At 39.6% G+C, this 13,539-nt stretch overlaps 1 protein-coding gene across 1 annotated transcript; it reads left to right on the top strand.

Annotated features, from left to right (window-relative positions):
- The first annotated feature begins 365 nt into the window (after nt 1-365).
- Nucleotides 366-12,740, top strand: LOC140630644 (serpin B13-like). The gene is made up of 8 exons (XM_072821170.1): nt 366-893; nt 2,092-2,273; nt 2,786-2,842; nt 7,332-7,460; nt 7,843-7,960; nt 9,367-9,509; nt 9,717-9,872; nt 11,635-12,740. The coding sequence occupies exons 1-8, from the start codon at nt 782-784 to the stop codon at nt 12,037-12,039; spliced, it is 1,302 nt and encodes a 433-aa protein (XP_072677271.1). The 5' UTR covers nt 366-781; the 3' UTR covers nt 12,040-12,740.
- The last annotated feature ends 799 nt before the right edge of the window (nt 12,741-13,539 follow it).

The raw sequence follows: 13,539 nt of genomic DNA, 5'->3' as shown, positions 1-13,539 counted from the left end.
AATTTTTCTTACTAATTTTTCTGGTTCTTTTCTAGCAAAACAGTTTTCTTTCATTTTCTTCTTTGCATTTGGCATCTCAAAATAATGCAACTGCTAACTGCTAAATTAGCTTTATTTCAGAGACTGGGTTTGTCAGGACACAGCCTTGTACATCCACGGTAAGTATGCATTAATTTTGCTCTCTGTCAGGCTATAAACCAGTGGTTTCCAACCTTGTCAGTACATCATAATCACCTGGGGTGATAAAAATTCTGATGTCTGCTTCTTTACTGATTTAGTTGTCTGTGGTAAGGCTTGGGCAATGTTTTTGTTTTTTTTGTTTCCCAGGAGACCTGAGTGTGTATCCAAGGTGGAGAACCAGTGCTCCAAACAATTCTTTCCAGGGGATCCCCAAGATTACTGGGGATGAAGGCCCTTTTACAATCTCTCCACCTCAGTCATAATTCATTCGACTTGGCCGTTTTGGTCCTGGGTTGAGCTCCTGCTTTTAGTTTTATTTTGCTGTCTGGTTGATTTTTATGTCTTTATGCTTGAGCCTCCAAGATCCTTTTTAATGGATTTTGGAGAAGTTAAAATTTAAGCTCTATTTCTCTATGTCATAAGGCACAGCCTTTTTGAGTACACAAAACCATTGCTGACAGCAAATGCATAAATTCATGACCATGAGTGGAAGAAACAGAAAAGCCAATCCTCAGTTTTGTCATAAACCTTGCATGCTAATTTTTATTAGGGAATTCGTCATTGAGAAACCAAAGGTTGTTTCACTGGAACTGCAACGATAATGACTAGGGAGAGGCAGAGAGAATGCTATAAATTCAAGATCTCAACAACTCATGTTACACATGCTTCTTTTGGTTCCTCGCTCAAGCCGCCTCTGCCTCTTCAAAAACCAGGTAAGTTCTTTCTTCAGTTTCAACTGAAGCCTTCTGTGTCTTAAGAACACTGATGTTTGTTGATTTGAAGAAGTACTTTTATTGTGCAATTTTCCTTGGGCTGGTTTTATTTACTGTAGAGCCTGCACAGCCATGACAATGTATCATCATAGTGTTTGACAGTAAGTTAATTTTATTTCTGAATTAACTTGCAAGGAATCCCTGCAAAGAAATTTGGGGTTGAAATGGAAGTTTTAACATCAGATGTGGAATGCCTTAGCAGGGATGGGCACTTGCTCATCAAAGTAACCCCTTCAAAGTATTTAGGCTTTCAAAATATTTTATTCTGCGTTAATCTCATTCTTGTTTTAGGATTTTTCTTCAAGCCTTTATTAATCAGTTATAACACAGCTGGTGGGGAAGAAAATAGGTGTTTTATTTATTTTTGTAAATATTAACTGCTCTTTAAAATTATTTTTGTGTGTGTGAGATAACAAAAGTCGTATGAACTCATGGCACAAGCCTGAAACAATATAGAAAAGTATAGAAAAGAAAACACTCTCTCCGCTGCTTAATAATCCATGGCAAAGATATATATCTTTGCTCTTTAGGGAAAATTCAGCCCAGAGTCAAACTTTTATGCAGTTAGGGATTGGGGTAAGAGAATAAATGCATTCTGCCACGCTCTGCATTAGATTTAGAATCACCTGAGAAATAGAAAGTATCACAGAAGGAGCCACTGTTGGCTTCATTATTTTAAGGCTGGATTGGAGAACATTGCTTGGACCTGAGGCCAGCGGGGATTCCTAGGCCTTTCCCTGGCCTGGTCAAGGGCCAGCAGTGGACAGTTAGATAGGAGCAGGCCAGAGCTGGGTCTGCCAGGGAGGAGATTAACACTGTAGGAGGCAGCGGGCAGGCAGGTGCAGGCAGGCTCTGGCAGAGAACAAGAGAGAAGAAAACCATTTAGGCGTCAACCCTGCTGCCTGGAGAAATGAGAACAGAAACACCAGCTGATGCCAGATTGATTCATGTCTCCTGTACAGAGAAGGCCAAGAAAAGGCAGAGAAGCAGATAACAGTGACTTTTCCCTGGGAGGATGAAAATCTCTATTTTCTGAATCAATGCTGGGAGAGGAAGAGAAGCAGGAAGGGTTCCTGTGACATAAAGCAATTCAAATAAGTGTAATGTTTTTATTTGGTTTTGGTTGTTGTTGTTCTAGATCTTGCCGGAATCTTCATGGATTCACTTGGTGCAGCATACACTCACTTTGGGTTTAATCTCTTCCAAAAGCTGAATAAAATAAATGATGGCAACATCTTCTTTTCCCCTGTGGGCATTTCTGCTGCCATTGGCATGCTCATCCCAGGGGCCCGAGAAGCTACCGCCATGCAGTTGCAGAGGGTAAGGAGGTTCCCATTGCTGTCCAGCATGTCTCTGGGGGTAGCCCTCTAGCATTACCTTGAAATGGGGCCTGGCAACAGAGAATGAATGCATAGGAAGACACAGAACAATTTCAGATCTATTAGGGCAGTGCTCCTCCTTCTCCAAGTACTGTCATGCTATCTGCTCCCTAGTGCTTGAAATTCCTTTGAGCGGGGGCTGAGTGAGTGGCCTTGTCCAAAGTCATTAACCTCATAATTAAAGATGGAGCATGAAAAACAAAGCCTACTGGAAGAAGCTGCAAAATCCCCACTAGGCTATAAATGAGACATCAAAGGTCAATACATGAATGGATAAACCACTGTAGGTGAGATCAATGGGCAGTCAAGACCTTTGCAGGATTTTGAAAGGACAGAGAAATGTTACCTGTTTACCACTGAGGTTTCTTTAACAAACATTTTGCTGTCTTCAGACTGATTCTGTGTGAGGGTTTCTCTATTCTGATCATAAACAATATTTTCTGTACCTTCCAGATGCTTTTCTCTGAAAAAGACACAGGGAGCTCAAGGAACAAAACCGAAGAAAGAGAGGTGAGGAGACATGTGTTGCTACCTTCAGGATTTGGCTGCTTTGTGATGTGGGCTCCCTGGGAAAATGTGTAACAGAGCTAATATTTCACACTTATTTTTAAGGAATTACAATCACTGCATCCAAGTAGAGTTGCTAGTATTATACAATAATAAACCCTTAATATTAAGAGGAGACTAACTTTTTAAAAAACAATATTTACTTATTTACCTGAAAGAGAGAGAGAGAGAGAGAGAGAGAGAGAGAGAGAGAGAGCATGTGTGGTGGTGAGGAGAGGGAAGCAGATGGAAAGGGAGAGAAAGAGCTCCCCATGGGGGCTCATTCTCCGGAACCTGAGATCAGATGTGAGCTGAAACCAAGGGTCAGACCCTTAACTGACTGAGCCTCCCACGTGCCCTGAGACTTTAAAGCACATTGACCACTCTGATGTAAATGCCCATAGACTAAATGTAAATGCCACTTTGGGGTGGAGTGAATGGATTTAGGAGTTGAACAGATTTGAGTTCAAATCCTGACTCAGTCACTTCACAGCCATGCTACTTTGGGCAAGTTATTTTCTTTGAGCCTCTATGAAGTGGTCAGTGGAGTATCTGGAACACACTGGCGACTCACCCAGCAATAATGGTGGTGGTAGTAGGCAATACTGTTCCTACATTCCATTTTTATTTTAAGCCCCCTTGCTGATATTTTATTTCAAAAATATATTAGCATAGGACCAATGACTTCTTAGGATCTCTTCCAACTCTAGGGTTGTAGTATTCCTTGCCTAAAGGACGATCTGCTCAAACATGGGGAAGTCTGTAGGTCAGGGCTGGCATCTGGAGATTGTTAGAGACCTCAGGAGGAGCACATCTGCCTGACAGTAGTTGCAGCTCAGTCCCAGACGCTCATAAAATCATGGCTCCAATCTCCCAGCAATATGAGCTGTTCATTTCACAATCCCACATGGCCAGGTTGCCTGGCTGGCTCAGTGGCGAGTGGAGAGTCAGGCTTCTTTACAAAGTGTGTGCAACAGAACTGGGTCAGACAGCTGCTCCACTGTCCACTCAATCAAGGAACACGGTTACTCTCAGAGCACTCTCCCTCCCAAGGATGTAGCCCATACAGAATCTGTGTGGGAATTAGAAAAAAGAACCCCCTCTTGGACAGATGCCCACTCCTGGCTTGGTGATAGGGATGAAGGTTGAATTTCAACTTTGTATAGGGCACAACGTGTACAGCTCTGCATAGAAATTATGTCCCCTTCTCAGGACTTTTCTGGGAGCCACAGAGGTACAAAGACTAGAATTACTAACTGAAAGGATATGAGGATTGGGGCCTTCTTGGAGGGTCATCTACTCTAATCTCCTTTTTCAATAGATGAGAAAACAGATGAGTAGAGTGAGCTGCTCAAAAATATGATAGATGTACATTTGATTATCACATGAATTCAGAGTATTCTGAACCTTGCTTTTAAAAATTGAAGTTAGGAGTGCCTGGTGGCTCAGTCAGTTAAGCATCTGCCTTTGGCTCAGGTCATGATCTCGGGGTCCTGGGATCCAGCCCCACATCAGGCTCCCTGCTCAGTGGTGAGCCTGCTACTCTCCCTGCCTCTGCCCCTCTAGGCCCCCACTCATGCCCTCTCTCTCTCAAATAAATAAAATCTTTAAAAAAATTTTGAAGATAAAACGTTAAGATATTGTGTACAAAAAGTAGTAGGAATTCTTATATAATTCTGCAATTCTGAATACCCTTTAATTCTCCCCTTCAGTATAAGTTATAAACTATTGACAGATTAGCGGATGCCTCCAAGTACTTTCCTTGAACACATCTCCATCCTCTCCTGAAAGAAGTTCCATTGTCCTGAACTTGGTTTGTTATTTCCATTTAGGAATGATTTCATTGCACGTATTTTTAAAAATTATTATTTGCAACCTGATTATTTTTGGCTCAGGAATGTATTTACAAGATTCATCTATTTTAGGTGTATACTTGTAGATCTCCTTGATTCATTTTCATGGCTGTTGGTCCATTTGCCCTGTTGATGAGTGATTTTTTCCGTCCTTCCTTTCTATTACAAACAAATGACTCTTCTTCTTTTCTTTATTTACTTATTTGACAGAGAGAGCGGAACAGGAAGAGGGGCAGATGGAGAGGGAGAAGTAGACTCCCTGTTGAGAAAGGAGCCTGATGTGGGGCTCAATCCCAGGATCCTGGGATCCTGACCTGAGCCAAAGCTGATGCTTAACTGACTGAGCCACCCAGCTGCCCCACAAATGACCCTTTTTATACAAGCCTTGTAGTTTACCTGAATGAGAGTATCTCCGTCCAGAGCTTCTAAATATGGCAGCCATTGAATTGGCTATAGAGTACTTGAAATACATCTAGCTCAAACTGAGAAGTGCTCTAAGTGTCAAATATACATCAGATTTATGAGAAAATAGTGTTGAAGGAAAGCTGTTTTACTACTCACAACACTTCCAACAACAAATGTGTGGTTTCTTTCCCTCACATTAAACAATTTTGAGATTAACTGCCTGGAGTCAGAGCAGACCCTACACATTAAGGGCTCCATTCTACAAGACTTGCCTTATTTCAGGTTGCAAGGAAGTGGGTTCCCAGAACACCCACACTTCTGTCCAACTTGGCTACAAATCAGAGGATCACATTGCCCACTACTCAAGTTTGATAATTTGCTATAAAGGCCCACAGAACTCAGGGAAACACTAGTTTACTATAAAGGATACCAATGAATAGTCAGATGAAGAGGTATATAGGGTGAGGTCTCAAACTGTCCCAAGAACAAGAGCTTCTGTCCCTGTGGAGTTTGGGGTACATCACCCCCTACCAGCGCATGGATGTGTTCCCCAACCCAGAAGCTCTTTAAACCCTGTAGTGTAGGGATTTATGTGAAAGCTTTATCATAAAGGCATGATAAATTAGGAGCTCTATCTCTAGCCCCTCTTTCCCTGGAGGATGGGAGATGGGGCTGGAAATTCCTAAGCTTCTAATTACAGTTTGGTCTTTTCTGGTGACCAGCCCTCACCTTGAAGCTATTCAGGATCCCACTAAGAGTTGTATCATTAGAACAAAAGATGCTCCTATACCAGAAAATTCCAAGGGATTTAGGAGTTCTGTGTCAGGAACTGGGATCAAAGAACAAATATTAAAACAAAAAATGTTCCTGATACCCCTATCACTCAGCAAATTACAAGGTTAGGATCCAGAGAAAGAGACCAAATATACATTTTTAAAAAATGTCACAGATGTAAAATATCTCATTTTTATGTGTCATTTTAATTGAAATGATATTTAATACTTATGTATTAATATATAATTATTATGTTTTTGTTGAAATGATGTTCTAGATAGATTTGGTTTGATAAAGTATAATATTAAATTTGATTTAATCTGTTCCTCTTTATTTTTAAGAATGTAATTGTTTTTTAGATTTAATTTATTTATTTGAAAGAGAGAGAATGAGCAGGGGAGGGACAGAGGGAGAAGCAGATGCCTCACTGAGCAGGAAACCTGATGCAGGGCTCAATTCCAGGACCCTGGGGTCATGACCTGAGCAGAAGGCAGACACTTAACTGTCTGAGCCACCCAGGTGCCCCAAGAATGTAATTACTAGAAAACTTAAAGTTATATATGTGGCTCACATTTTGAGGCTTGCATTATATTTCTATGGGACAGTACTGGCCTACAGTATATATCTAGGAGGTAGGGTTTATGTATGTTCGACTTTATTAAATATTAACAAATTGTTTGCCAAAGGGATTACACCAATATCTATTCCACTTAGCAGTGTACATTGGCCCATTTCACACAGTCGTACAGAGACAGTGGGACCTGAAACCCCACTGGCCTTGAAATTCCTAGTCATTGACATTCATGTACAGTTGACCCTTGAAAAACATGGGGTTGAATGGCACAGGTCCACTTAGATGAGGATTTTTGTTTTGTCTTGTTTTTTAAAGATTTTGTTTATTTATTCATGAGAGACACAGAGACAGAGGCAGAGACACAGGCAGAGGGAGAAGCAGGCTCCTCACAGGGAGCCCGATGTGGGACTTGATCCCCAGATCAGGGATCATGCCCTGAGCCAAAGGCAGATGCTCAACCATTGAGCCACCCCGGCGTCTCAGGATTTTTTTTTTTTTTTTGGACAGATATAACAGAATACTGTAAATGTATTTTCTCTTCCTCGTGATTTCCTTTTTTCTTTCTTTTTTCTTTTTTAAAGATTTTATTTATTTATTCATGAGAGACACAGAGAGAGAGGCAGAGACACAGGCAGAGGGAGAAGCAGGCTCGTTGCAGGGAGTCCGATGTGGAACTCGATCCCGGGACTCCAGGATCACGCCCTGAGCAGAAGGCAGACAGTCAACCGCTGAGCCACCCAGGCATCCCTCATGATTTTCTTCATAATATTTTCTTTTCTTGAGCTTTCTTTATTGTAAGAATATACCATATAATATATATAACATATATTGTGTTTTGATTTTGCAGATTGACAAGACAGAAGAGATACATCACCAATTCCAAGAGTTTTTGAATGAGATAGGCAAACCCACTAATGATTATGAACTAAAAATAGCCAATAGGCTCTTTGGAGAAAAGACATACCTCTTCCTTCAAGTAAGTTTTGCTGTGGTCACCACATCTGTGAGTAGTATTGGTGAATGGCCAATGGCCCTTTTAGGACTGTATGCCCCAGAGGCTGCCCCAGCTGACTGCCTGGCTCAGCCCACATCCCTGGGTGTGTCCTTTTGACTGTCCTCCAGACATCCAGGCCCTTTGGGAGTTTTTAATTCTGGCAATCTAAATGAGTTTTGCCTCAATCCTGTTGCATGTGCAAAAAATATGCATGGAAGTACTCAAAGTGATTTGCCCAGGTTCTAAAGTTTCCTGCTAACAATGTCGGTCATCTTAATGTAGAGATTACATTTATTTAGAGATGTTGGAAATGGATAAATGGAATTTTCAACCTTTTTCTATTCCTTCCCTGTTCTTCCTAAAGAAATACTTAGATTATGTGGAAAAATATTACCATGCTTCTCTGGAACCTGTTGATTTTGTAAATGCAGCAGATGAAAGTCGAAAGAAGATTAATTCCTGGGTTGAAAGCCAAACAAATGGTAGAGTATGGATCAGTCATTTATCATAATACACTTCTTGAGTACCTGCTATGAGAGAAGACCTGAGCTTGACACCGCATGGGATGCCAGAGTGCACAAACTTTTTTGGGGGTGCAGACTTGAGATAAGTTGTTCAGGGTTAGAAGGGCGGGACACGGCATGAAGAGTAGGAAAAGACACTACAGATGGTGGAGTGGTCTCAGGAAATGGGAGAGCCAAGGGGCACCAGGGAGGGACCACAGTAGCCATCTTGGTAGAACACATAGTGGAGAATGATTTGCACGTGGCTGTGGATCACAATATCTCTGGGGCTCCTGAAATTGGACTCATGTCTGTGTTGGGTTCACATCTTTTCCTTTATATCAGAGCCTTCCTTTCTGAGTCTGGGTCCCTAAGTGGAAATGTCACAGAGTGTTTTCTTTCTCTTTGTCAAATGAGAAACATTCAGCCTCCTTCCATCAAGACCTGCCTTTACTACCTACAGCCAGGGCTGCCCAGGCTTCATCTCTACCTGAGCGTCATGCAGGGGTGATAACACTTTTCATCCCCATCCATAGCAGAGAACTTGACAGAGCCCTCACTTCATTCTCCCTCCTTATTCCCTACTATGAGTCAAGTGCACAGGAAATACTGGAGAGTGCTATTAATATGGAAATATACTTTGGGGAATAATCATTGATACTTTAGTGTTAGAGTTTCAGAATACATTTTTAAAAATTCCAGTTATCATGAAGACATTATTATTTCACAATGCATTTTTTGTCTTCATATTTAGTCCAAAAAAAATGAAACAAAATTTGAAAAGCAACAAAAAAGAGAGCCTATCAAAGGGTTGATTGAAGGTATTATCAGTGTGAAATGGGCTAAAACCAGAGACAAAAGCATTAACTCCTTTTCCAATAATATAAGAAATCTCTAAGTTTTGGGAGGTAACTCTATCAAATGGGTAAAAATAACAGCTAACACCTACTGAATGCTTCTTATGAGCCAGATAATGTTGTAAGTGCTTTACACATATTAAGTCATCTACTCCTTCCTTGCAAGAATTCTATGAGGCAGGTTTTATTCCTGTTTTACAGATTTGGAAACTGAGGCACAGCTTAAATAACTTGCCCGAGATTCCTCAACCTATAAGAGGCAAAACTGGATGCTAACAGAGGCAATCTGATCCAGAGCTCGAACTCTTAACCATCACACCTCAATTTATCCAGTGGGATAAGTAGGCGATGGGCAGAGTGAAAACCTCCCTACGATTCTGGCAGCAAACATTTTGTCGGCAAGGCCTTCAGGTGCTGACCTGGCTGAGTTTTTAATGATGAGTCAAGTCTGTCTGCATCATATTTGCCATGTATAGCACTTGTGATTTTTGAGGATGGGCCAATATTTTTGTTGTTGTTCGTTTGCAGAAAAAATCAAAGACCTGTTTCCAGATGATTCTCTAAACAGCTTCACCAAGCTGGTGCTGGTGAACATAGTTTATTTTAAAGGGCAATGGGACAGGGAGTTTAAGAAAGAAAACACCAAGGAGGAGGAATTTTGGCTGAATAAGGTATGGTCCTTAATTTATTTATGCAATGTGTTTACACCTGGAATGTAAAATCTAATGTCATATTTGAGCAAGTGTACGTGGTGAATAGTAAGGGGGACTCTGAGGCTCTGATCTTTAGCATTGTTTTATGTTGAGCTAATTATTTTGGTGAGCTAACTGTTGTCTTATGCCTCTTTTGACATTGCGTGGTCTGTTACTTTGTTGCAGAGTACAAGCAAATCTGTGCCAATGATGACACAGTGCCATTCCTTTAGCTTCACCTTCCTGGAGGACTTGCAAGCCAAAATCCTGGGGATTCCATATAAAAACAATGATCTAAGCATGTTTGTGCTGCTGCCCAATGACATAGATGGTCTGGAGAAGGTAAAACCTTTCGTCTCCCCAATCTTGCTTTTATTTCCCGAGGCTTGGCATCCCAAATCTTGTTTCTGGATTAGCCTGGAAACAGGGCTTCTGATAGGGATCTGGTGTCTGGCAGTGCCAAGCAGAAGATATTTCTCATTCTGTGCAGCAGCTATAAATGGATGTCTAAAAAGGAGCATAAGATGGTATCAGGTTTATTGAAAACAATCCATACTAAAATATTTGGGGATGACCTAAAATGAATATTTAAGGTCAAATGGGAGTCCTAAAGATCAGTCACCATTCTGAGAAATGGTTAATCTCTATATACCTTTTCCCCAGAAAGTTGCATTTGCACATACAGCAAATTTTGCATCCTGTTCAGCAGTCTATTAGAGCTCCTGAATTTCTTTCTTGGACCTTTAATTTCTTTTTAAGTTTTTTTTTTCTTTTGGAGCTTACAGAAGAATTGAGAGAAAGGTACAGGGATTTCCTATGTATCCCCTGCCCCTACACGTACATATCTCCCTTCATAATCAATATTACTTACCAGAATGGTAATTTTTTCTAACCAGGAATGAACCTAAGCTGACATATAATAATCACTTAAGACCTTTGATCTTGAAGCTCTTGATTAATTCCTTTGACTTAAAACTAGAATAAGATACCACCTAGAATGGGTCCAGTACATGGAAAACACTCAATAAATGATAGATACTATATTATTATAATACTAGATGCTATTCTGTTGCTGTAAAACATCTCTAGCAGCATTATACATTGGAAAAATTGGGGACAGCAAAATGACAGTAGGTATGAAAGCTTCAAGAGTATTCATACTCTGATCCCCAAATCCCAGTTGTGGGGATTGTCTTAAGGAAATAATTCAACAGAAAAAAATATTGTCTTTCTTTATTCATGAGAGACACAGAGAGAGAGAGGCAGAGACATAGGCAGAGGGAGAAGCAGGATCTCAGTGGGCAGCTGGATGTGGGACTCCATCCCAGGACCCTGGGATCACGACCTGAGCAGATGCTCAATTGCTGAGCCACCGAGGTGTCCTAAAAATTGCCTTTCTGAACGAAATCAGGAATTTCTGCATTAAATGTACTAGGATACCTAGTTTAAAATTCATCATCATCATCATCATCATCATCATCACTGTTATGCTGGGATCCACAGTATCTATCAGCATCTATCATGCTGGATACATACCAGATGACTGTAAAATGAATAGATGAGTATTTGGCAAAACTTATCAGCTCAATGGAAACATGATCTATTAGTTTGAAGATATTTGGGAGAGATACAGATCTGTGAAAAAGTTTACATTAGAACAAATAATATGGACATTCAGGGTGAATGTAAATATGTAAATATATATATATCATATAATATAAAGTATATTAATCATAACATTTTAATTATATATAATTCATATAAGTATACAACTTAATATATATAAATTATATATCATATATTCATAAAAGACTATAGAGGAAGAGTTAAAAATGACATGATATGTATTAGATTGGTAGAATAAGAATTTATTTCTCATCTTTAAAAATTCACTTAACACTTGACTTTTCATGTATACACAGATAATTTAAATAAAGAAGTATAAGTCACCTGCTTGCTATTTAAAGACAAGGGTCTAGTGAAATAAAATGGCTATATTTATTAAAATTAATTATTTCTAACTGATACAAATCAGTGTCACGGTGTTTCCACTTTGTATTGATAATCATACCACCTTCCCCTCCTTTTTAATTTTTCTTAATAGATTCTAGATCAAATAACTCCAGAAAAATTAGTAGAGTGGACGAACCCAGGGTACATGGAAGAAAGGAATGTGACCTTGCACCTGCCCCGGTTTGAAGTGGAGGACGGTTACAATCTGGAGGCCGTGTTGGCAGCCATGGGGCTGGGGGATGCCTTCAGTGTGTGTGGAGCTGACTCTCCCGGGGCGCCCTCACACTCCAGGCTGCAGGCACAGAAGTTTCTACATAGGTCCTTTGTGGTGGTAACCGAGGAAGGCACAGAGTCTACAGCAGCCACCAGTGTGGGCTTTGCCCTCAGCTCAGCGCTGAGTTGTGAACACTTTCATTGCAATCACCCTTTCCTGTTCTTCATTAGGCACCATGAGTCCAACAGCATCCTCTTCTTTGGTAGATTTTCTTCTCCTTAGGACACTCTTTGCTTTGGCAGAAAACCAGCGTTGGAGTATTGTTTAGACTATGGAAATAGCCCAATCTTAAAAATATTGTTTTACTCGTTTGTATTCTAATCTTATCATCAAAATCAGTGATTTAATGACTGTAATAGGGTGCGTGTGTGTTTGTGATTCTCTTTGAGAGTGAAATGTCCTTTAGTTTGTGCCATGTATAAAGTGAGTTAAATCGAGGCTCATTAGTAATCTCCTGTTGATTTCTTCTGAAAGTAAGTCAACTTCTCATAGCTTTGTGCACTAATTGGTGAGAAACAGACTCTTGAGTAAAGACTGTGAACTGGTGTTTCTGGGAGTCTCTCTAGTTCTAATAGTTTGACATAATGCACAAATAAAATCAAACAATAATCTCCTCAATTCATGTGTTACTTTTTTCTTTCTCACCAGTGTGGCCAACTGCAGAGAGGAGAATTTAGAAGCACGTTAGCAAAGCATAAATTAAAGCTTCATGCCAGAACAAAATAAAACAATGTGTTAGACAAAGAGGAGTCCCATATTTTCACCCTCTCTTCTAACGGAGTATTTTACCTGCTGTCAGTTGTGTAAGCATTTTGATATTGTGAAACAAATGTGATTTTGAGAAGGTAAATATTAGAGCTGATCAGTATTTTTACCCTGCAATTTTTTCAAGTGACAATAAATATTTGGAATGACTTTTAGAAGAGTGTTTTCTTTCTTTTTTGCCTATTTACAAATTTCAGGTTATTTTGTGAGTGAGCTGTGAGCACTACCAAATAGTATTTTCCTGAAGTTGCTGTTTGAGAGGTTCTCAATCTATTGCTGATACTCTTTGTTGGACCTACTCTTTTTTTGAGTTTTTAACAAGATCCCATTACTGATTTATTTTTTAAGAGCTCCATTGAGCTATAATTTACCTATCATAAAATTCACACATTGTAAATGTACAATTCAATAATTTTGGTAAGTTTCTACAGTTGTACATCTACCACCACACTCCGGTTTTGGAAAACTTCCATCATCCTAAAAGATTTTCCTTATACCTATTCCCATCCCCAGTCCCAGACAACTATTGATTTGTTTTCTGTCTTTATAAAATTTTATTTGAAATTTCATATACATGGAATAATAAAATATGTAGTTTTTTGCATCTGGCCTCTTTAACTTAGCACAATATTTTCAAGGTTCATCCAAGTTACAGCATGAATCAATATTTTATTCTTTTTATGGTTGAGTAATATTCTATTACTTGGATATGTCAGATTTTTTTAATCCATTCATCAACTGATGAACATTTATAACATCTCTATTTTTTCTGGCTATTATGAATAATGCTGCTATGGACATTTTGTATACAAGTCTTGTGATACAAAACTTCTCTTAGGTATATATATATATACCTAGGAATGGGATTGCTAGGTCTTATGATGTCTTTTTGTTTGTCATTTTGAGGAACAGTCAAATTGTTTTCCAGAGTAGCTGCAATCATTTTAACAATCCCAT

This window comes from Canis lupus, chromosome 1 (assembly GCF_048164855.1).
Source record: "Canis lupus baileyi chromosome 1, mCanLup2.hap1, whole genome shotgun sequence".
Taxonomy (NCBI): domain Eukaryota; kingdom Metazoa; phylum Chordata; class Mammalia; order Carnivora; family Canidae; genus Canis; species Canis lupus.
This window is presented reverse-complemented; position numbering and strand designations above follow the sequence as displayed.